This window comes from Myiozetetes cayanensis, unplaced genomic scaffold, assembly GCF_022539395.1.
Source record: "Myiozetetes cayanensis isolate MyiCay16 unplaced genomic scaffold, myiCay2020 scf5-8, whole genome shotgun sequence".
Classification (NCBI taxonomy): domain Eukaryota; kingdom Metazoa; phylum Chordata; class Aves; order Passeriformes; family Tyrannidae; genus Myiozetetes; species Myiozetetes cayanensis.
In genome coordinates, this window is record NW_026087742.1 from 36,551,520 (window position 1) to 36,575,351 (window position 23,832).

The window sequence follows — 23,832 nt, forward strand, 5'->3', positions numbered from 1 at the left end:
GGAATTGTTTTAAGGCAGAGAAAGAATATTCAAGATCATGAAAGGATCACTAAAGAACAATTCCATGGTGGCTCTAACATTACTCAATAATCATGTTATTTAATGACATGGTAATAACTGTGTTATTTAGTAATTGGTAATAAGTAATTAGTAATAATTTAGTGGTTAGTAATAACCATCTTATTTAGTTATTCAGAAATCAGTTAAGTTCCTACTGAACCAAAATCTTCTCTGCAGATCTTTGTCCACAGTACATCTGGTTTCAGTACCACATTACAAGAGTAGCTAATGAAGTTCTGAAATTCCATTCAAACTTTCTCCTTCATATGTGTTGCAAAGCTTTGAAAGGAAGATTGATTCTCCATTTTTTTTTTGTTCATTCCTCTGTTTCATGTGACCTGCAATCTTTTCCTGCTCCAGAAGCAAGGGAACCATAAATGGCAGTGTGCTTGCATGTAGGATGGACTCGACGCTGGACAGGAACACTGGACATGTCATAAAATTGGACCAGAAAGCATAAATGTTGTATTATGGATACAACTTCTCCATCAGGTTTGAATGTACTAATGAAGAAAAACTAAGCCCTCAAACCCAAATTTGCTGAACCAAGTTTGGGCAGGGAGTTCAGGAAGAGCCACTGCTTTGAAGAGAACTCTGACTTACGACCCAGAAATGTACAGCAGCAACTTGGCCAAGCTATCCCAAAACCGTAAAAGAGCAAAGGCCTGAGTCAGCTGTTGTATTTTTCTTGCTGCACCTACTGAGTAGGGAGATTGAATACTGCAAGAATACCTTTCCAAGAATATTTTGCCCTGGCCAGTCAAACATTCGAAACGAGTGTAATTCAAACCAAACATTTGTGTTTGTGCATGTTTGCATTACATGTGCTTGGGTCTTTCCCCATGGGTCCTGCACATTTTTCCCCCCCTAATTTGATCAGCTACCCTAAATAAAAAATAAACTGACCATGGCTTATATCTCTCTGACCAGTTAACCTTTTGGATAATAGAATAGTATTTACACTAGTATTATCTGCAATAATTAGTGATGTCTGCAATAAAATTGTAATGTAGTCTTATGAGGTGGTCGTGTCCAGGTTGTGAGGGAAAGTCAAGGATTAAGGCTCCACCCTTAGAAGTAATCCAGTTACTCTGAAGAAGAATGGGAGAGCACTCCAACCCTCATTTTCAGCTTGTAGAAAATATTTCTGCTAGCTCAAACTCCATAAGAAAGCTTTGTTCACTTTTACCAGAAAGCTGAAGCAAAGTTTCCATGGCTGCTGTTGCTGTTGTATATCTGGATGCAGTTGGCCTTGCAAGGAGTACTCACGCTTATTGAAATTTCATCACTGTAAGATGCCAACTGTTAAGCAGAACTTGATATTCAAGTAGGTGCAGTATTTGCTTAGCCCAAAGTCTGCCTTGAGCATGTAAATGCTCAGAGCAAGTGTCTGCAGAAGGCAAAGACGGCAAGCAAATGTTGTGATGCTGTTATTTGCTCTCTAAATTGAATTATGACTCTCAAGGTCAGAAGGTTAAGTTTAAATGTTAGACTGATAAGAAGCTGTTTTCTGTTTATAGAGAAAAGCCAGACAATGACATAAGCCAGTATCCTACGTGCCTCTGAGTCTCCAACCTGACTGACCAGATACCTCTTTACAGTCAAGTTAAAATAGGGGCTTCACCTTGCCAGGACCAGCCAAATAGCTCGGGCTTCATAATGAATTTCTGTAGAAGGTAACACAGCAATGCTTTTTAATTGCTCTACCACTGTACTTGGAGCCCCTGGTGGTCTAGGGGGTAAAGGCGCCGCGCTATCACCGCGGAGACCCGGGTTCGATTCCCGGTCAGGGCCACTCCCGGGCAGGTGGGGCTCGTTAGCCCTTAAAGGCAACCCACCTACGTCCTAAGGACCTCGCTGCCACCGTCCAAGCTCGCTTGGCCCCGGCAGATGAACCTTAGGATTAAAGGGTGGGCTCAGTTCCGCGCACACTGTGTCTCACCTAAAAAATCCAATGCGCAGGCTGGAAGGTGGAAAGACCTTCCCCGGATCTTCGCTCGCGAAGACTGGCCATTATATACCACTGTACTTCAATTCTAAAATTAGTAGATGAATAGAAAATTAAACAGTGAACCCAAAGGTAAAAGAAATAAAGTTACTTAGAGCAGAGTACCTGATCACCCAAGCATAACCTGAAAATACCATCTTAATATAACAAATACAGTGCTGCATTCTATATGAACACATTCTTATGCAAGCGAGCAATGTGGACTCCCATGACATCTCCTCAGTTGCTAACTCTGAAACCCCGGCTGACACCTTAAATGTCAGCACTGTTAATTATTTCTCTGCAAGTTATTTCAACAGAATATTTACTTAATGTGCTTGCTTCGAAAAAGAAAATTTTCAATCTATGCAAGATTACAAAACTTCCAATTATCTACTCTTCAGTCATCAAATTTAAATGTGACCAAAAGTAGTTTCTATAGTTGTTTGCACGTTTTGTGCCACTGAAAATTAAATTTTAAACCAATCATAATTTAAATTCCAGATGAAAACAAAGAATAATTTGTTTCCTATAATCCCTTCAGATGGTACAAAATTAAATTCATGCTTCTAGAGAGCTTATATTTTTTCTGTAACTTGCCTATTTTAACCAGGATAATTTTTAATAAATCCTTATGCTGGTGTGGCACAATATAGCAACTGAAACAACTGTGGCAGGATATATAGCAATAGATGAAATGCACAATCTGAAGAGTCTTTTCTCTTTTTTTTAATTGAACATAAGACCACAGGCAACAGACTATTTAATTTTATAAGTAAAAAGAAGTTAAGCCAGAAATATTCTTGGCTATAGAGCACTAGAAGCCATTCACAGGCTGTTAAACCATAGAATATTTTTATGCTTCAGTAGCAATAACTACAAAGGAAAGACTATGCCATACTAAAAGACGTTGCAGTAATGCTATTATGAGTTTCCAGAAAAACATAAGCAGCAAACTTTAAAAAATAGATTGTTATTTTGTGCATACAATAACTAGCATTATATAGATAAGATTCAACAAAAATCTTTTGTCACAACAACCCCACACAACATCCCAGGCAGAGTGGCCAGAAAGCTGCTGAGTGGAAAAGCACCTGGGGATGCTGGTTGACAGCAGTGAGTCCAGGTGGCCAAGAAGGCCAGTGGCATCCTGGCCTGTATCAGCAATAGTGTGGCCAGCAGGACCAGGGCAGTGATTGTCCCCCTGTACTTGGCACTGATGAGGCAGCACCTCAAATACTGTGTCCAGCTCTGAGCCCTTCACTCCACGAAAGACAGCGAGTTGCTGAAGTGTGCCCAGAGAAGGGCAACAGATCTGGTGAAGGGTCTGGAGCACAATTTGATGGAGAGTGGCTGAGGGAGCTGGGAGTGTTTAGTCTGGAGAAAAGGAGGATAAGGGGTGGGGACCTTCTCACTCTCTACAACCACCTGAAAGGAGGTATAACTAGGTGGGAGTTGGCCTCTTCTTCCAAGTAACAAGAGATAGGAGAGGAAATGGCCTTACGTTGTGTCACGAGTGATTAAAACTGGGTATTAGGCAAAATGTCTTCATGGAAAGGGTTGTCAAGTGCTGGAACAGGCTGCACACAGAAGTGGTGGATATGATGCTTAGGGACTTGACGGTGCTAGGTTAGAAGCTGGACCCAATGAACTTTAAGGGTCTTTGTCAACCTAAATGATTCTGTGATTATATTTTGTTATCCTTAGAGATTTACACAGAAACACTAACTTGTAACTGTCACAAAAACAGGCCTAATGGCACTTTTATCTCCTTTCTGCATTCTCCCAGAGCATTACCCTTAATTTTCAGGTTTCCTCTTACAGGATTCTTACAATTCTCCACTTTTAGACTAGGTTCCAGCCTACAGTATGACATTTCAATTGGTTTACCTGACAAATCCCACTAAATCCAAACTCTTTCTCTCCTTCCCTTCAGCAATTTCAGAGTCTGCTTAAGAAATGAGTAGTTTTCAGTTTAAACTAGAAACAAAACATTTAGAAACACTGCTCTTCCTCGATGTCTGTATTATGTCAGGATTTATCAACTCCTGGCAGTAAATTAGTTAGGTCCTTTCAGAATCTTCAGGTACATTTTACGCCCGTCTAGTTTTCACAAGCAGAAATCCCTCTTGCAAAGGTTCTTTTTAAAATGTCATTCTTCTCTTATTACTTATGTCTTAAGTATTTTTTTACATAGATTTATTCATCTCTCAGTTACTTCTGCACTGTTGTTGATGGATGGCTTATACTGAACTATTTCTTTTCTTTTCTCTAAATTCTGTAAATTTAGTTGGTATGTTCATAAACATTCAAACTAACATAGAGAATGCAATCAATAAACTATCATAGAGTTGCTATGAATCTATCACATAAATATCACTATACCCATGTGGTTTCTATGTTAAAGAAATCAGTGTTTCTTATGAGAGCAACACTGAGCTTACTGCAACAAAATGTTCAGTCAAATCTGTCATCTGAGATTGCAAAGTAAGGTGTGAATATATCCTGTAAATATAAACTGTATTTAAAGTTAAATACACAAACGCATTTAGTTTTTACCTGCCATTATGTATCATACTACAAAACCAACACACATCTTGAAGAATTAAAGTGACAAATATCTAGGAAGGATAACCAGTAGGCATATCAATTTATCACTTAGATTACATCTACATTATGCTACCCTTTTAATGCCACTGCTTTCATTCTACTCTAAAAATATGCCATATTAAATTGTGTATTATTGCTTTAGTATTAGAAATGTACCAAACTCTCACCACCCTAAGTAAAGAATCTGGCATTTTGACTTTTTAAATTTCATCCTATTAATCATTGCCCAATGCTCCAATCTGTCTAGATCTGTCTGCAAGGCATCTTCCTAGCTAATGCCTAGTCCACCTTGTTTTTATAAATGTATCGGAGTTGTACCTTGTCTTTTTTGACATTTGTTCACACTCTGTTAAGTTCCTTATCTGCCCTCATCTACTTTCTTCTTTTTTCTGCAGAAATGCACTTATAGCTTTTCATTTATTTTAATCTATAAAGTGTTTTGAAAATAATCTAGACTTGTTTTGTTGGTTTTTGTGGGGTCTTGTAACTTGTAAAGCATATGTAAATCATGTTCTTTAAAGTCACAAAGAAAAGTTTTGAGTCTCATAAGGCAAGGTCTAGCCAAGAGATGATGTGGATAAGCCAAAGCAAATAGGAAAGCTCATCAATTTGATATCAGATTTTTCCAATATAGTGAATGAGGTATTTGAATGTACATCAGAGAGTTAGAAGCGCAACTCTGGCTAGTGGCAGTAGAATTGTCCTTCTAAAAATCTTTGAAATGCAGATAGGTAATTTAAAAATTATTTTTCTGTACTTTTTAAGTTGCCCTCCTCCCATTTCTATTTCTACATGACAGATGGAAGTTAAACTTCTAAATAACTGATTACCACTGAGAGATGATGAGATGTGAAGGAAATTAAAATATATGCACAGGAAATGTGGATGAAAAGTTCACTCAGTTGCAGTTGATGAACAAATGGAAATTTGCTAGAAGTTACATTAAAAATTATTTCTAGTACATACTACCTTAAATCATCCTAAAGTTAAGTATTTAAAATAAATCATCCCAAATTTCACTACTTAAAAAATTTCTCAAACCTATTTCAATTCAAAGAAATTATATTTGAAACATTAATTCTATTACAGTAAGTAAATAATAAAGAAAAGTGTAATGAAGTATTACAGAGTGTAATGAAAAGTGTTTTCAGGGCTCTGAGTGCAACAACAAGTCCCACAACTTTCTCCCCTCTTCCCTAGGTGCCTGGCTTACCTGTCCTCAGGCCACCTCTGACATGGTGCAGCCATAACTGGGGGTCAAGGCTGCTACAGTGCTATGAGATGCTGTTTTGGGAACCTATGGCCTTAGCTCAGGAGCAGCCCTGTCTGAGCAATGCTGTTAGCTGTGCCTGTGCTCAGCACCACACCTCACTGATCCCAATTTTGCTGACTTGTCTCCAGGAGTCCCCTCAGATCTGCCTGTCGCCATGGGCTAGGCTGGCCATCCCTAGGCCGTGGTGGGGCCCAGTCACCATCCTTGTCCCCAGTCTGCTCTTCTGGCTGGGTGCTATGGGACTGGTTGTGTTGGTGACAGCACTGCCCTTCACCTCACCACTGCTCTCAGCTCTGCGCTCGCCTGCCTTCACTCAGCAGCTTCTGAGAGTCACAGAATATGCTGAGTTGGAAAGGACACAAAGGTCATTGAGTCCAACTCCTGGTCTTGCATAGCAGACCATCCCCAAGAGTCACATCATGGGCCTGAAGGTATTGTCCAAACACTTCTTGAACTCTGTCAGGCTTGGGGCTCACCACTTCCCTGGGCAGCCTGTTCCAGCACCCAACCACCCTCAGGGTGAAGAATCTTTTTCTAATATCCAACCTAAACTTCCCCTGACATAACTTCAAACCATTCCCTCAGGTTCTGTCACTGGGCAGAGAAGAGATCAGTACTCCTAGAATACTCCTGCAATGACACAAAGACATGAAAGAAGTGCAAATCAAAAATAAAAATATTCTAGTGATCTTTCAGAAAGGCTACAAGGGAAAATTGTCTGTTATTTTCCAGAGTGAGTAAGCAAGCTTTATCGGAAGTTCCTGTGTCACCTGCTCTACATGACCTTGCCTTGGCAGGATAGTTGGACTAGATCATCTCCAGAGGTCCCTTCCAACCAATTCTGTGATCCTGTGACTTTCTTGAAACTCTGCATATAATTTTATTTTAGCCTCTCATTTAAAAAAGGTATTTTTCATATTTCATAGCTTGAAACAGCATTTCTGCTGACATGAAAACCATCTCCCTCAGCACAGTATGTAGAAACCAAATAAAATAAATTATTCCTTAAAACTGATATTAAAAATGCCGCTCACTTGCCTAATTTCAGTAAACATACTAGATAAAACAGAGCCAAAGCCTGAAACTTAGTGTACAGAAGTAGACTTGCAGCTCCCAAAAATGCTCCATGCAATTTCAGAACAATAAGTGCAAAGTAAATAGTACAATCCTGGTAGAAAAACTCACTGCTGTTTGAAGAGATCTAAAAACCCGAAATTATTCCTGTAAAAAGCTGAAGCAGCTATGATTCCTGACAGCATTTTGTTGTTGAATAAGACGGACTGAAGGCCACAAGAATGTAAAGAGAAATGTCATCAGGTCGAGGTCGTTTGCAAAATAACCTGAAAATCATTTGAAGCCCTTTTACAAAAGCATAGTTAGTCATTCAGGAAGGAAAGGATAATGTTCAACCTTTTCAATATCTAGTAATAACAGTGCTTTAAGAGGAAGGAGAGGGGGGGAAAAAAAAAAAAAAAAAAAAAAAAAAAAAAGAAGGAAGAGGAGAAAAAACCCGAACCACCTTGACTACTGATTTCTTAAATTATGTTGAAGTACATGTTGTGTACCCCAGGTGGTATTTCCAGAGGTGAAATTCACTCCAGCTTCCTTCACATCGATGGGCGGGCTACTGCAGGGACGCCGGGCCCTGCCAAAGACACCGGGAGTGGCACCGGGCGTGACACCGGGATACCCCCTGCTCCCAGCCGGAGCCGGTGCCCGCCCTGTCCCGGCCGCATTCCCGCCTCGCCCGCCGCCCTCCGCGTTACCGCGGCGACGGCAGCGGGGAGCGGCGGGACGGGCGGCAGCTGCGGCGGGACGGGGCGGGACGGGACGGGGCAGGACGGGGCAGGTGGCCGGGCTGCGGGGCTTGTACCGAGACCATAGCGACAGCCGCTGCGGAAGGAGCGCAGGGGGAACGCGGCAGGTAATGGGAGGGAAGGGAGCGGCCGCGGCCACCCGGGGGGATGCCGTCGGTGTCCCGGTGTCCTCAGGTGTCCGAGGACGCGGGGGGTGCTGGCAGTGCCCCGGTCTCCTTAGCCATGGCTGCCCCTGTGCCTGTGTCACCTCAGGTGTGGGTCTCCTGTGGTGTCATGGTTGCTGGTCCTGTGGCAGTGTCACCTCAAGTGCGTGGTCCTTGTGCAATGCAGTGCCCCTGTGGCAGTGTCACCTCAGGTGCCCGGTCCCTGCTGGAGCCAGTGCCCCTGTGGCAGTGTCACCTCAGGTGCGTGGTCCTTGTGGAGCCAAGGCTGCGGCGCCCTGTGGCAGTGTCCGCACACCCGTGTGTACTGGTACCCGCGCTCTTGAAAGCCCGCACTGCTCACTCCCACGAGAAATTAGGGCTGCTTCATGCTACCCCATCACCCAGAGCGTGGCTGGCTCCCGTTCTGGCATGCAGGCAGGCTTGCCCCCAGATCCTCGTGTCCTGCTGGACCCACAGAACCTGTAACTGGTCCCAGTAACAGCCTTGTCCAGTCCGATCTGTCTGCTGAGGTAGTCGAGGGCTGTTTGTTTCAGACCTCATCTGCCAAGTAAGGGAGTGAATAATCAATAGGAGTCCAAAACTGTGTTTGAGAGCAATTATAGACTGGGTGTAGGTTAATTACGGTGCTCAAAGGAACGGAAACGTTTGAGGCAAGCAGCCATGGACCTATGGCAAATTTAGGTTTATGTGTTTCAGAGCGTGCTTCATGGAAATCCAGGGCTATGCTCAGGCTAGCACCACCTCTAGAATGTCAGTGCTGCACCAAATGCGAGAGCTGCTGTCACAGAGCTGAGCTTATTCCAGAAGTCTTCATCTTGCCCATTCCAGCCTGTAACTAGAGCTGCATTCCCCTGTCCTCGTGGTTTGCAATGGGAAAATTACAGAGATTTAAAGGAAAGTGTAGTACTATCCAGTATGCACTACTTGGCTGCATAAATGCATGCATTTAAGAATCTGAATTACTTGATTTTTGGTGTTTTAACAGGTTAAAACGACGATCAGTATTATGGAGGAGGCCTTAGAATTGTTCCAGGAACAAGCTGTCACTAAGTAAGTAATCACTTAGTGTCTTGGGAGTTGAGAATACGATGGAATTGAATTATGTAAGTTTATGAAAAATGCGAAACAAAATATTAATGATTTTAGAAGCAAACTTGATTCCCAATTTCTTTTTATTTCCATGCAAACTGGAGAGGTTACTGATAATTAAGACAAGACATCTTACTGCTTTAGCTAATACTCTACTCACTGTTTCTGCTAGTTACTTTAATTTTTAAAATATTCATACCTGAACAAAAGGGGAGGAAATGAAAACTATGTAGAGTTTTATTAAGATGTTAAGAAATGTTATTTCAAACTGTTTTAAAAAACAGTTGAAGTTGCTAGGCTACAGCAGCATAAACTTACATATCACAGCTCTTAAAACATTAAAGATCTTTAAAAAAAGACTATTAATTGCTAAAGTCCTAGTCTTATTTTGCACAGATAATAATCACAATTGTTCTCCCCTAGTATGAAGTGCACTTTTCATCACAATTCATCTTGGGTTCTATTTTACATAATCCAAGTTTAGTTCTTTTAATGTTAGTCTAAAAAAAATATGTTTGTACAGCATAAAGTCTTTCTAAAGAAGTGAAAACACGAGGGAGATTTGATGTAGGACCTCATCCCATCCAGCTTCTTCAGGGAAAATAGAAATATAGGAAGTACTTCCCCATATTAGAAGTTAAACAGAAAATTTATATATCATAATTTCAAAATAAACTTGTTACCTATTTTTCAAATTAACATATTTATTCTATCATTAATACCAATAAACAGTCCAAGGAAATACGATGTATATTATGTGTAAAAGTATTTCTTAAAATGATAGAAACAGGCATAATCTATCACACTTTATTCTGGCCCAAAAAAGTTTTTAATAGGATTTGAAAGTGGCCTTGTTGTACTAAAGAATAATGAGTGCACTTTTCATGACAGATAAAAATTGCTGTAGTAAAATATTATATTCTGAGCAGTGTGGCTCTTTACTTTGAGTGGCATTCATTTTGTTAGTTATATGATTGGTAAATGTAGTCATATAAAAACCTTAGTTAAAAAAATCAAGAGATTACTACTCTTTGGATACTGTTTTACAAATCAGATTACTACTCTTTGGATACTGTTCTACAATTCAGAAGCCTATTTAAAGAGGTCAGATTCTGCCTTGCCTGTGTTTTAATTGACATATATGAAATTTTAGGCTATTGCAGATGAATCTAGAGTGATATGTCCCATCATAAACCAGAATTCTTGGTAGTTATTTATTTTCCATTAACTATACAAAGAATCTGGAAGAGTATTTTAGGATATATATTCAATGAAAGGAGACATTCATTTCAGCCTGTGCTGACAGTATTCCAGAGATAACACAGAAGCTTTAAAATTTGGGAAGATGGCTGAGTAATGGTGGTGGAAATCATGACAATTACATTCCACCTGCAAGGACTCATAAATAACAAATAATCCATCCATGTCCAGATTTGTATGCTGCTGTATGGTTGAAAATTGTTAACTAAATTAGTTTTATTTCTTAAAATGGAACTTTGGGGTAGAAGATTCTAATGGACCATTTGCAACCGATTTACATATTTCCTGTTTTTAAAGCAAGCTTTGTGATAATAAAATGAATTAATATTAGCTCTACAATCTGGGTTAAATGCCAAAAACTAATGAATGCTCTGTGTAAGATGGAAATATTTGTTAACTGCATAGGTTTTGCTTATGTTTGCATAAATATGGCCATACTTATTTTCCTATTTGTGAGAAAACCTGAATAAATAAGGGAAGAAGGTATGAAGTAGAGACAGACAGTTGAGACATTTCTTAAAATGTCAGTTTCTAATTTACAACATTATTCTAAAGTGTATGGACAATAATATTCTTTCTGTATCTACTAGGAAACAGTGAGAAAAATATGGACCTGTGCAGAACTCCAAAGCAAAAGACAGATAAATAGGGCTAGAAAGGTCTAACAAGTGCAAAAGTCACTTGTGATAAAGGCCTGGAGATGGTAAAACTTTTTATCTAGATTTTGGTTTGTCTAAAGTTGGAAACATTTAGTTTTACATGAGGATAAATAGTGATTAATGACAGCAGAATATGAATCATATCTATTTTCACCTATATGGAAACAGAATAAAAGAAGATTAAGAACTTGCCTGCATCACTTTAAAAAGAGTTACCTTAAAGTGTTTTGAGCTGTTTCAAAGTAAATGAATCCAAAAAACAAATTAAAAAAAAAAGCTGCCATTTGCTTAAGTACAAGTCATTACTTCCCTGGATGATGAATCCATTTGGTGTATGCTTTCTACAAAGTGGGAATGCCATATGCATATGGGTAAAAAAACCCATGCATACTTCTTTGCTTAATGAGAAAATTCATCCTCTGTGTGTTTGTTTACCTGATGGCATATTAAACAAAAGAAACCACTGCATTCCACATCCAGTGATAAAATAAATTCTCATGATTGTGATACAACATGGCATTGATTGGCCATATTTTGAAGGGGCTAGTTAGCATTCTTTTCAAAACACTCAGTGGACTAAAATATTAGTTACAGCAGCAAGTAGTACCTCTATGCTAGTAGGTGGGGATAACTGCAGGACTGTTTGCAATACCAGTGCCACGATACAGAGTAGTTTTAGTAGCGGAACAGAAGCAGTAATCTGCAACTTCTTCACATACAGTTTTCCTTTTCAACTGCAAGTGTACTTAGAAGATCCATGTAAGGAGTTAGAGAAAGTGAAGATAGACAGAGAAACTGTTTCAGAAGGGATTTTTCTTTCAACATCTCCCTTTTATATATCGGTGGGTCTAAGTTCAAGACGCATGCAAGCACCATTGAGAGAAAATTTTCTAGCAAAGGCTGCTGAATTTGCCTTCTATGGGATGATCTGAAAGGGAGAGGTGAAATTCAAAAGGGAAAGGTGTCAGCCAGGATCTGAAAGGGTAATCTAGGATTATCTAGGATAATCATAAGGATGATCTAGGCTAGAAGTTGCTTTTGCACTTGTATAATAATATTTAGATGATCCATGTGATGCACAATAGAGAAAGTACCTATTTCTGAGGCCTGAAATAAGATGTCTGAGTCATTGCTGATGGTTCACCAATGTGTTGCCATGTGACATTACATGAGTCTGGATGGGCACAGGTCCTTATAACAGTATCAAAGAAGAGGCAGTCCTGATGCAGTATGGCTTTGTTTTCTGTTTTCAAAATCTTGGTTTAAATTCCACCCAGAGGGGATCAAAGTTTACTGCATCATTAATGCTATGAGTTTCAGGCACTTGGAAGGGGGGTAGTTTTATTTAGAAACATGAACATCACAGTGTACTACTTGCTTGCACTTTGTTTATTATCATCCTATGTTTCATATTAAATTTCAAAATGACATTATGGCATTACTAACAGTTTTAACATTAATGCCTTTTGGCATTAAGATTTATGTCTGTATTTAAAAAGCCTTTCCAAGTTTAACATTGATGATGTTATAGTTTCAAGGATTTGTTGATGTAAAAGAAGTTTTAGAAAATTTGACTTTAAAAATCACGTAGGCTTTTAATTATGACATTACAAATATAACACATTTGCTCCAAATTCCTCTAATAATTATCAAAGCAAGGGATATGCACAATTTAGGCACCAGATAACAGACCTTTGATAAACACATGTCCATACTAAGGAGCTGTTTTTTCAGTTTAGTGCAGTCAAAACTTCAGCATGCAAGTAAACTTAAGACGGATGAAGTTAGGTTCCACCTACATTTGAAGGCATCATTTACCTTTCCCTTTTCTTTCCGATGTTGAAAAGTGGTTAATCCCATCAGAATTAAAATAAAGTCTTAGCAATGTAAAGAAAAATTTGTTTTCTCTCTTGAAAAAATAAATCTCTATGTTTTTAGACTTTCTCCATGTGAAGCTGAACTTCAGGAATTAGTGCATCAAATTGACGTCATGGTAAGCAGAAAACAAGTGGAATGGGAAAGAAAGATGAGAGCTTTAGAAGCAAAGATGGATATCCAGGATCAAGAATTAGCAAGTGCCCAAAGCAAACTGGATCAAAAAGGTCAAGAGGTATTTAAGAATATCACATTCTATAAAGGAAGTATTTATTCTGGTACTTACTTATTAGTATGCTTTAAATTCTCTATAAGGAGACCCGTTTGTTCTATTATGTAAAAATGCCAAAAACCCTTTAAAGGTCACTAATTATCCTTAGTGTTTTGTTTTAAAGTGTGTTTCTGTTCTGAAAAGTGATTGTAAAAATGTCATTGAAAATCTCATATTTCTTCTGTTTCCCTAAAGTCTAAATCAAATATCCTCAGTTTAACTATAAAAAAGATAATTTTATGGGTCTTTTCTAAGTGCCAACACATCTTGTTTCATTAGAAATTTTAGATGGAAGTATACAGTTCAAAAAGGTTCACAAAATTATGTCTTTCTAGCTCCTTTTTATACTAATTTTCATCATTTTACATGATATACTGTCTTTGTATGATAATTTTATTCATCATGAAGATTCAAATTGTATTATTACTACTTTGACTTTCTTATGAAACTGAAAGCCCCCTGTACCTGGCGTTGTCTGTACTTCCCAGTCTTGTCTGCTGAATATTCACTCAGAAGCATCAAGAAGTCCTTGCACAGCATTCAGTTCTAGTCCAAGGCAGCTGAATTTAGGTGTCTACACAAGGGCATTGCTGTGTGAGCTAGGTGTCTAAACTGCCAGTGGCAGTTCTGAAAATGGAGCAACTCTCCCTAATGAGCAATTAGGAACTTGTCCTTAGCCATCGCGGTCAAAGGAGTCAAGAGAATAATTCAGGTAGCCACTCCTCAAAGGCTCAATTTATTTGCCTATACAGAGACATCTGAAATACTTTAGCATATTCTGCCTAGCTTCCAGCTGTCCCTCCAGAAAAGCATAAGTGTCATGTATGCACTGGGTCATATTTCTCAGATCTCTGTGAAACTCGGTAATAATTCAAGTTATCTCAAATGACACTGTACTTAGGGAGCTGAAATGAGTCTACAGTGTCTTCCAATAATTTGTACATAAGTAGTGGAAAGTCTTTTCTATGATTTATTAGCCATTCACAGAAATTTTTCACAATGGGGCACAGCAGTTTGTTCACATAGCTGGGTCAGAAAAGCTTTCAGAAATTATCTTTTATGACAGCCTTGTACAATATTATCATTAAATCATAATGTAAACATACACTGAGATTTTTTACTATGAAATCCTGAATTTGATGTTGATACCACAACCTGGGTTTCTGGTATCCAGTTTTATTATTAAGTTACTGCATTAAAATATATATTTTTAATATCTCTCCCTTAAGCAATGGTCTTCTTTCAAAGTTTAAAATTACTTTTCTGAAAATGACCTACTTTGAAATACTTCAGAAAAGGTACATTTGAGTGCTTATTCTAACTGTAGGTGGGACTACTTCAACAAAAATTGGATGACTTACAGAAAACTAAATATGAAATGGCTCAGAGCTATGAAACTCAGCTTCAAGCACTGAAATCTCAAGTAAGAAAAATGTCAATTTCATTATTTTGTGATTGTATTATAAAAAGCTTATACATGCCAAATGGTATGGATGTAGTATTATGGATTTGGGAAAGATGAATCCTGTCGTACAAATGATGATGACTACAGCTTCCTCCCAGGCTCCATTATAATTTCTGTACTGTCATGTCCAAACTCGTTGGATGGATTTTGATGTGATTGTGACGTCTGTTATGAAAACAGATACGAGATTTCCTGACTTCAGACTAACAAAACCTGAAAATGAATAAAATAGATACTTAGATTCATGTTATTAAGACTCTGATGCACATTAGGAATTTTAAGATTTAAACTGTTCTTATGTTTTTGCTGTACATTTTTCTGCTTTTAAGGGACTATTAAAGTGGTCTGACAGCTTTCCTTAATGTATAGGTTTCCATAGTATCAAAATGGGAGTAAGCTAGATTAATGATACTGGGAATTTGTTTGAGCTTTATTTATTTCAGAGTGTGCTTACAGCCCAGAAAGGCAGTTGTATCCTGGGCTGCATAAAAAGAAATGTAGCCCACAGGTGGAGGGAGGTGATTCTCACCTTCCACTCGGCTCTGGTGAGACCCCATGTGGAGTGCTGCATCCAGCTCTGCGGCAGCTGGTACAGGAAAAACACGGATCTGTTGGAGCGAGTCAAGAGGAGGCAACAAAGATGAACAGAGGTCTGGAGCACCTCTCCGGTGAAGACAGGCTTTGAGAGCTGGAGAAGAAAAGGCTCCAGGGAGAGCTTAGTGCAGCCTTTCAGTAGTTAGAGGGGGCTTATTAGAAAGATGAGGACAGACTTCCTATCAGGGCCTGTAGTACCAGGAGAAGAGACAAGGGTTTTAAACTGAAAGCTGAGGAACAATTTGGGCTTTTTTGAATGAGCGTGGTGAAACACTGGAACAGATTGCCCAGAGAAGTTGTGGATGCCCCATTCCAAGGCCAGGTTGGGTGGAGCTTTGACCAACCTGGTCTAGTGAAAGGTCTCCCTGTTCATGGCAGGGGGTTGGTCTAGATGACCTTTTAAAGGTCCTTGTCAACCCAAATCATTCTGTAATTTTATGATTCTGTTTGGCTGTGTTTGCTCTGCCACCTGCATTTTTGTTTCTTCACTATTTTCTACTTCAATCATAAATCAATATTTTTTGTGAAACTTCAGTTGATTCTATTTCTCACATTCGAAGAAGTTAACATACACAATTCTGTATTGTTCTTCCTGCCATTTTTCTATTCCCTTCACTGGATTCTCCTACCAGAGACTTGGTGTTGTAATTTCCAGTCATCACACTTACTATATAATCATCTTAGATTGCATAAATTGGCTATCATTATTTTCATTTAGAAGTGATAACACCACCTGAATACATCAAACAAATAAATGTATTACTTATTTTTAATGTTATGTTGTCTTTAATTTATATTTCTTTTATATATGAAAATTGATTGGGCAAACAGTTCTGTAAGTAAGCAGCGAATGCTTTGGTTGTTTTGTAATTAACACTTCTAATCATTTGGGAAAGTGGGTAGAAATAAAAGCTGTTTTATAATTTACACAAATTATGTAAAAAGAAGTATTTTAGCATGATTATTGAGAAGATAAACATCACACAGTGAAAAACAGTGTGGTGTGACTTTTTACGTATAAGATGTAAGCTACCTTTAGCAATGCAGAACTATGCCCCAAAATATAGTATATCTCTCTCTTGTCCTATTCTTTTTCACATTTGCTGCAGTATTTTTCACTTTTTAATTTAATTTTTTAATCATGTGCTAAAAATGATTGGGTTTATGTTACATGTTATTGCTAAGATCTTCAATGAAATTGAACTTTCTGCAATTGAAACTCCAGGCCATTTTTCGTACAGATTTTTATTTTGAAGCTGTCAATTACCCTACAGGTCCTTTCCATGGGCAAATACAACATGTTTTCTCTTTTTTTGTTTTTTGTTTGTTTGTTTGTTTTGTTTTTTGTTTTTTTAAAAAAAGAAGCTGATATTTCCTACCTACAAGCCTTTTTCTTTAAACCTGGTTATATTTTTTGCCCAGCTCCTCCTCTTTAGTTACCACTTAGATCACCTAACCTTTCTTTGAGTTTCTTGATTGCTTCTTCTATTATCTTTATTCAAGAAGTTTAAGATTTCTAGCTCTTTAGAATATATATCATTTTCCCAGTCCATGTCTCCAAACATTTCCTTCTCTCTCAGTCATCCTGCTTATTTTGACCAAGGTTTCAGCACTGATACTCTTTCCATTTTATTTTCTGATCCTCATTCTTTTCCTTTCACCAAACCATATTTCTTCATGAAGTGCCCATCTGGTACACACTGACTGAAGAAGCAAACTGTTGAATGCCTATGTTAGGAGATCTGCCTGGATTCTCTGTGATTAACAGAAGTCTGCCTATCAGAACAATTCCAAGCACCTGTGCTAGACAGGACCATCCCACTCTGCATCTCTAGCTTTTACCAGTCTCCTTATTAAGTTTCTTTCCTGAATTACAGTGCTGCAGTGTCTACAACAAAATTACTTTAATGTTCCCAAATTTTCAGCTACACAAACTCATATCTAAAATATAGAGCTTCCTTGACAATATTAATCTTTGCCTTATCTCCTTTGACTCCCTTCTCTTTTGATTCCTATCATCACTTGGAAGTTATACCCCCTTCTAAACTGTATAATCTTAAGAGCTACACTTTAGTTTTGCACAAATGGTATGTTGCTATTTACCAATAGCATCGTAGCTTTCTCTGCAGATGTATTCTTAAAATCACTCCCAAGATTTGTTACTCCCTAATCTCACCAGAAATAGAAAGGATCACTTTTTCTAGTTATCAGAATGCTAAGCTATTCCAAACAAATTTCTCTTCTGTGGTTCTCTGTGCTTTTTTTCCTTGGTACTGCTAAAAGCAGCTGTTTAATGAGCAGTAGTCCCACTGAATTGACTGTATGCCTGTTGAATGCAGTAAAACATATGTTTTTCCTGTATTAGGGAAATAATACCTGGTGTGTAACCTGAAACTCCTAGGCCACACTGCTGCACTCATTCAAATGTACAACATTTTGTCATAATTAAATAGCAAAACTTTAGAGGTTCATCTTCATTACTTGCTCCTTCCTTTTTTTTTTTTTTAATTAATGTCCCATAGTTATTCTCATTTTGAAAGTGACAGAAATCTCTCAGCAAAAGAACAAGAATCTATTCTTGCTCCAAGCACTTGGCAACTAATTGCTTTGCTTAGACATTTAAAAGCTAGATGGCTACATCTGAACTACCTCAGGTTCCCTTTAGAATCAACGGAGAGAAATGGACACCCCTAGAATACAACTCATGTCAGTGTATGACAAGAATTTAAGATAGCTGAAATGACTAAGCATTTGCAGGCAGCTTTTTCTAATGCAGAATAGCTCAGGCTTGTATGTCTAACTTTCAGAAATCTGAACTTAAATTGATTCTACCCCAGAACTCATTAAAGTGCTTCATATTTTGGTCTTTTGTTTGGGTTTTTTTTCCTCCAACATGTATAACATGCAAAGAGAACAACTTGGACATTTTAAAGTGAATATCTAGCATTAAATGGAATGATTTTTGGCTTTTAGTCTAGTTTCCAGTAATGATAACATCCAGACTCTAATCTGTCTGTAATATCCTACTGTCATTAAATACTCAGACTGAATCTTCTGATTTTGGTCATTCTGTTCCATTTTAGACTGATGTCCTGAATTGTTGGATCCTGTATTTCCTAGTCTTTTTAGCATGGACGTTCTAATAGCTGTCTTATCTGAGTTTGCTCTTCCCAGGCAGTTCACATATGCCATAATATATTCAAAAGCAAAACTGTTATTTGAAAAAGGTATCTTTCTTCCAAGGGCAATGAGTTCCATGTTGTTTGAGCCTGTATACTCTTGACTCATTTTAAATATTTCATCTTAACTGTGTTCTCTGGCAAGGTCAGTTTCAAATAGAGGCAGATACTCTGCAAGACTTTTGATTCGGTTTTAAAGGTGGTATCTCAGCTCTGTAAATCTGTGTTACGGAACTGCTATTCAGACATTCCAAGCTGGTCAGATCTATCCCCAGGCCTCCCCATTTCATGAAACTTTCTATTCCAGGACAACCTATCTTCTTGTCATCTTTTCAATTAGTTTTTGCTGTTCCTAACTTCATCTCAAATGTCTCTAGGAAGTTTCCAGACGATTTTCTAAGTTCAGTTTCTATATCTTTTCTAGACTGCTTTGGTCATCTTTGTTATCTGCACAAACCTCAATTGTTCACTTCATGTTGATTCAATAGGATTCCATTCCATTTCCAATTACTTCCTTGGAAGTAATTTCTTTTCCAAACAGTAGTTTACTTTGAGCAGTTAACAAAAATATGAGATTTTATGTTTTTTGTTTGGTTGTACAAAAAAACTTTATGTTAGAGTCAGAATTTTTAAAGTCATATATAGCTGAGTTTAAAGGAACTTAACAACAAGAGACAAGTTCAGTAGTTATAGTTACAAGGTTCTTTTCTACTCAACATTCTTCACAAAGCTCTTTTGCTCAGCTTTTCTTAAGACCATATTTTTAGTGTTTACTTTGTCAATATCCTTGAGTTTGTTTGGTTTGTTTTTTCCTACATAAACATATTCCTACCAGACAACATCAGTTTTCTGTATCAAACCTGTTACCGCCACTAGAGAGACACTTTGCTTGTGCAGTAGAATGAACTGTTGATCAGACCAGCTGTTTTTCTGAAGAGGCTGGTGGCACTTCCTTGGTGCCTTCCCTTCTTTGCCTCTACCTCCTTTCCTCTGAGTCCTAAGCTGGGTTTTCATGGTAAGATCAATAGTCAGTGTCCTTTGTCTATTTAGTATCTAATTCTGTGACACACACTGGTAATTAACGATTCCAGCAGGGTGCAATCATCACACAGGTAACATTTCCACAGTTTTCATTATAAGAAAGAAACATGCAAGTTTAAAGTACATTAATGATAATCTGTCATTCTTACTGGTGGGGCATCCTTTAAAAATGTCAACACAAGATGGCAGTAAACAAGTACCGAACATTCCATATAAACATAGTAAAGGAAGTGCCTCTATGGGTAACAGCTATGAAGACTTCAGCAGGGTTAAGCAGCTATCAAATGAACCCATTAAAACAGTTAGTTAATATTTATGTGAGAGCTTAGTCTTGTTCATCTATAATAGATTAACTTTATTAATTGATTTTTTGTTACATTGATTAAACATTCCGAATGCTGAAGCTGCAGTTGGTGTTTCTAGTTTAAAGAAAACTTTTGCCATGTGGTCACCTTTGATAGATTTTGCATGTTCAACTGTGCTTTTGTTTTTAGTTTTCAAAGTTGACACATAGTTATGAAAAGCTACAATCACATCAGTTTAAACAAAAAAAGGGTAACAGTAGAGAAAAATGTGAGGAAAGCCTAGTGACATCATCTAACCCAAGAAATTTATACAAGAAACTGGAGGTAAGAATACTTTGTTATTATATTCTAATTTTAATACACCTTTAGAACTAATCTGTGATTTATAGTTGTAAGCTTTAATTTTCTCTTAATTTTACAACAATTATATGATTTTCTTTCTCTGGCAAGAAAGATGCATAATTTAATATTAATATTATTTTTTTCTAAGTGTAACGATAAATAAATGTTCCTATTTTCCTGATTAGTATATGTGTACTGAATTATATGATCTCTTGAGGCATCAGACCTTTTACCTATGAGGGTACTGTCACATAATACCTACCATTCATTCAAGTTTTGTAAACCTCAGGACAACCTTGACCATGTTGGGTTACACAGAAAAAAAGGATTTAGGGTTGGAAAACTGCTTGTTGCACATATATCTTGACAGCACCCATGTAGCTGAGACAATCCACAACCCTGACCTCAGTGCCTGGTTTCCCTAGGTAATGCCTGAGGAAAGATTAGGCACTTAAAAATACATTCCACAGAATCCAGCATACTGATTGGGGGACTAGATAATAGATGCTGAGGACAGGATCCAGTCACATTTCCTATCCCTTTGGACACAGAATGGATTGTAGTGGACTTGTTCTTGGATACAGGACAATACTGATTTCTGATCACAATTCCAAGCCTTAACTTTTCAGAGTTGGAGTTTAATCCAATAAATTTGCTGGTATTCTGTACAAAGTGAAGCAACTTCAAAAGGAAGAATCCCCGAGCTTGTTAAAAAATAAGATGTGTTTGTTGGGTAGAAAACGAACATGGGAAGATTCTTCTTCAGATCCTGTCTGGAAGGATTATGAAACAGTCTTCTGTATATGGGAAGAACAGTCTAATCTGTAATCTGATGAAGCATAGGAAGATCACAAAAAAAATTGTATTTTCTCTGGCCATCCTTTGTAAAGAGCATAATAAAGTAGTTTGTGCTTAGACTGCTTACTAAACTGGGTCCTGTAGGCAAAGCAAGCAGAGGAATATCAATTGAAAGTGAGAGCTAGTTGCCTAGCTGCTAAGCACTGGGAAGACTTACATGTTTATGATGTAGATTTATGATGCAGATGATGTGGACACTGAGAATTTACGATCAAAAAATTAAGCTCTAGTAGATTTTAAGTACTTTCGTACTTTAACTGTGATTAAGCGAGGTTTTAGAGTTTATTTTGGACCTGTCTGTCTTTTATGTTCTTCTATAAGTCACGGGATTAACTTCTGCAACCTTCAGGTGACTGTACCTGCATAGATATCCTAGACACATCGTATTGCTACGTGATGTTGCTGTCTCTTCCACCTGGAAGTTCTTACCATCAGAAAAGCTACTACACTTTGGACTGCAGCATAGCTGCCAACAGCTGCTACTACAAGAATAATAAATGGGCTATACATCTATCATTGACTAAATATATCACTGCTGTAAAACTGTCTGATCCAGCTAATTTGAGAATAACCTTATTCAAGACTAAAATTTGAAAATAATGTAAGACAATGCTGTAATTTTATTAATTATGCAGTATGAAAAATGAGTGCTTGGAATATATTTAGCAAATGCTAGTATTCAGGAAATAATTACTGTGTTGAAAATCTACTAAGCTCAGCAGTAAGGCTTTGAACCTGCAGTCCTCATTAAGTAGTCTGAAACTCCATTTGTATCATGTTTTATAAAATAGGAAGATATTTGTTTTAAATGCCAAAGTAGATAGTAGGAAAGCTATAAAAGAAGGCTTGTATTAATCTATGTTGAAAAGCATTCAATTTTGTTTCCGTAGGAAAAAAACTTTTTTTTAAATTTGGGGAATATGCCAGTTTAAGTTAATTATAAAACATCATCTGTCTTTTTAGAAGAACATTTCCATTGTGAAAAAGGACATTCTCATAACAGTTTAGTAGTTTCCATTGTATAAAGGATTATACTGTTATTTTGCTAACTTTTCAAACTAAAAGAGCAACAGCTCTAGTAATGGGAGTTCTCTGCTTATTTTGTAGGGTATTGCCTTTAAAGTCTATTTGTGAACATATAAGACCTGGTATGATCTAAAAGCAAATTCAAATACACTATAAATATGAATGCAAGCTCAAATACAAAATCAATATTAGATAAATTTGATGTAATACAATTAAAGAGGTTTTTTGTTTAAACTAGGTGAACTCAGAACCCAAAGCAGCCATTGTAAAGAGGGCAAAAAGTAAAATTTATTCAAGGTAGCTGCTGATCCATCTGTTGTAGAAAAAAAAGAAGGCAAAAAGCAAGCACTCAAAACGTGTCTGAATATTAAGGGTTTGATTCCCTGTTGATTACTCTGCTTGACATTGATATGTCTTTAAAGTCACAGGAACTACCATCCAATAAAATGAATATATTATGGTAGTAGTCTAATATCTACAGCAATTATTTAAAACATTTTATATATTATATAGGTTTTATAGTTTTATAATATATTTTATAATTTTTATTCAGGGATTATGTTTATCATCCATTTTTTGTCAGATTACTATCCCTTAAGACTGGATTTTTTCCTGATGGGCATGACTGGATGACTGGTTTATATAATTGTTCTTTTTTTCTTCTTTCCAAAATTATGGAAATATTATGTATTAATTAAATTTTTTTTTTAATCTATACAAATTGCAAAAATATTTTGATTTGGGAAAAGAGATATTTTCCCTATGTTTTCTAGTCTTGTTTTTCTGTCTTTCAGGAATTTAAATCAAGAGAAGGGGATAAGAATGGGACAATCTGCCAAAATTATCCTGTTTATTTGGATGCTCAACAAAAATTATTACCCGAAAAATATAATTTGTTTCAGGTAAAAGTCCTACCTTCCTTCTCTAAGAAGAAAATGAACTGTTTGCTCAGCTAGAGCTTATTTTAACTTAATTTTTAAAAATTTTAAAATTTTAAGAAATTTTTAAAAATTACTGTGAATTTGATAATGCATGTCTATATTGGTAGTGAATATATTGCATTGGTAAGGCAGGCCTATACTGGAAGACCTAGTGATACATACAGTTATTTTACTTCAATTTTTCTCATGAAAATGAGAAAATGAGAAAGTATCATGATATTACAACATTTCTAAAAAACAAAACAAAACAAAACACCTGCAAAAACCAGTGAATATTCCTTTTTACTTTTTAAGTATATTGTGCAGATACTTTTATTTTCTGTGCAGTTTACTGATATGCAATTAATTATGACAAGTTATTTAGAAAGTTTAAGAAGTTTCTTACCAAGTAGTATGTGCCATTACTATGACTCAAATATAAAATTCCTTCAAGTCTGTTGGCCTTCATTTTTTTGAAGGTCATAAATATATACTAATACTGTTTATGCAGAAAAATGAATTTTCATATGCTACTCCAGAATCATATTTTTCAGCTTTCTAGTTATGATTCAGTCTTTGGTTGACTTTGTGATTCTTTTTTACTTGCCAATTTGCTTATTACTTTTTTTATATCATGGCTAGGCTTTGCCTAGATATAGCCTATTGATCCAGCATATTTTAATTTTTTTAATTCCTTCCAATCCAGAAAAAAATGTTGATTTAATGATGTCTTGATGACCTACCCTGCAATAAAAAAAAAAAAAAGTCACAAATTGCCTGGTCCACCTTGAAAATTAAGTAAGGGGAAGCTTTTCCACTGTTATTAAGCTCATTTAATCTAGTGAAGATTTCTCTTAACAATTCGCATTAGACTCTACTCACATCCAGAGTTTCCAAGAATGGCAGTTAAGTTTTGGTTTTAGCTGCTGAGAGAATTATATTCCAACTATTCAATTTCCATACAAATGTGTTAAAACCCCAAAACAAAGATATTGACTGATACATACTGATTATGTAGTTAGACAAGTCAAAATAGA

General features: G+C 37.0%; 1 protein-coding gene across 1 annotated transcript in view; it reads left to right on the forward strand.

Annotated features, from left to right (window-relative positions):
- Positions 1 to 12,816: 12,816 nt before the first annotated feature.
- Positions 12,817 to 23,832, forward strand: part of DEUP1 (deuterosome assembly protein 1) — a gene marked incomplete at its 5' end in the record, with an annotated part of 38,343 nt that continues 27,327 nt past the window's right edge. The window contains 4 exon segments of the mRNA XM_050334094.1: positions 12,817 to 13,029; positions 14,393 to 14,488; positions 19,839 to 19,973; positions 22,670 to 22,777. Of these exon segments, the coding sequence (XP_050190051.1) occupies positions 12,817 to 13,029; positions 14,393 to 14,488; positions 19,839 to 19,973; positions 22,670 to 22,777 (552 nt within the window).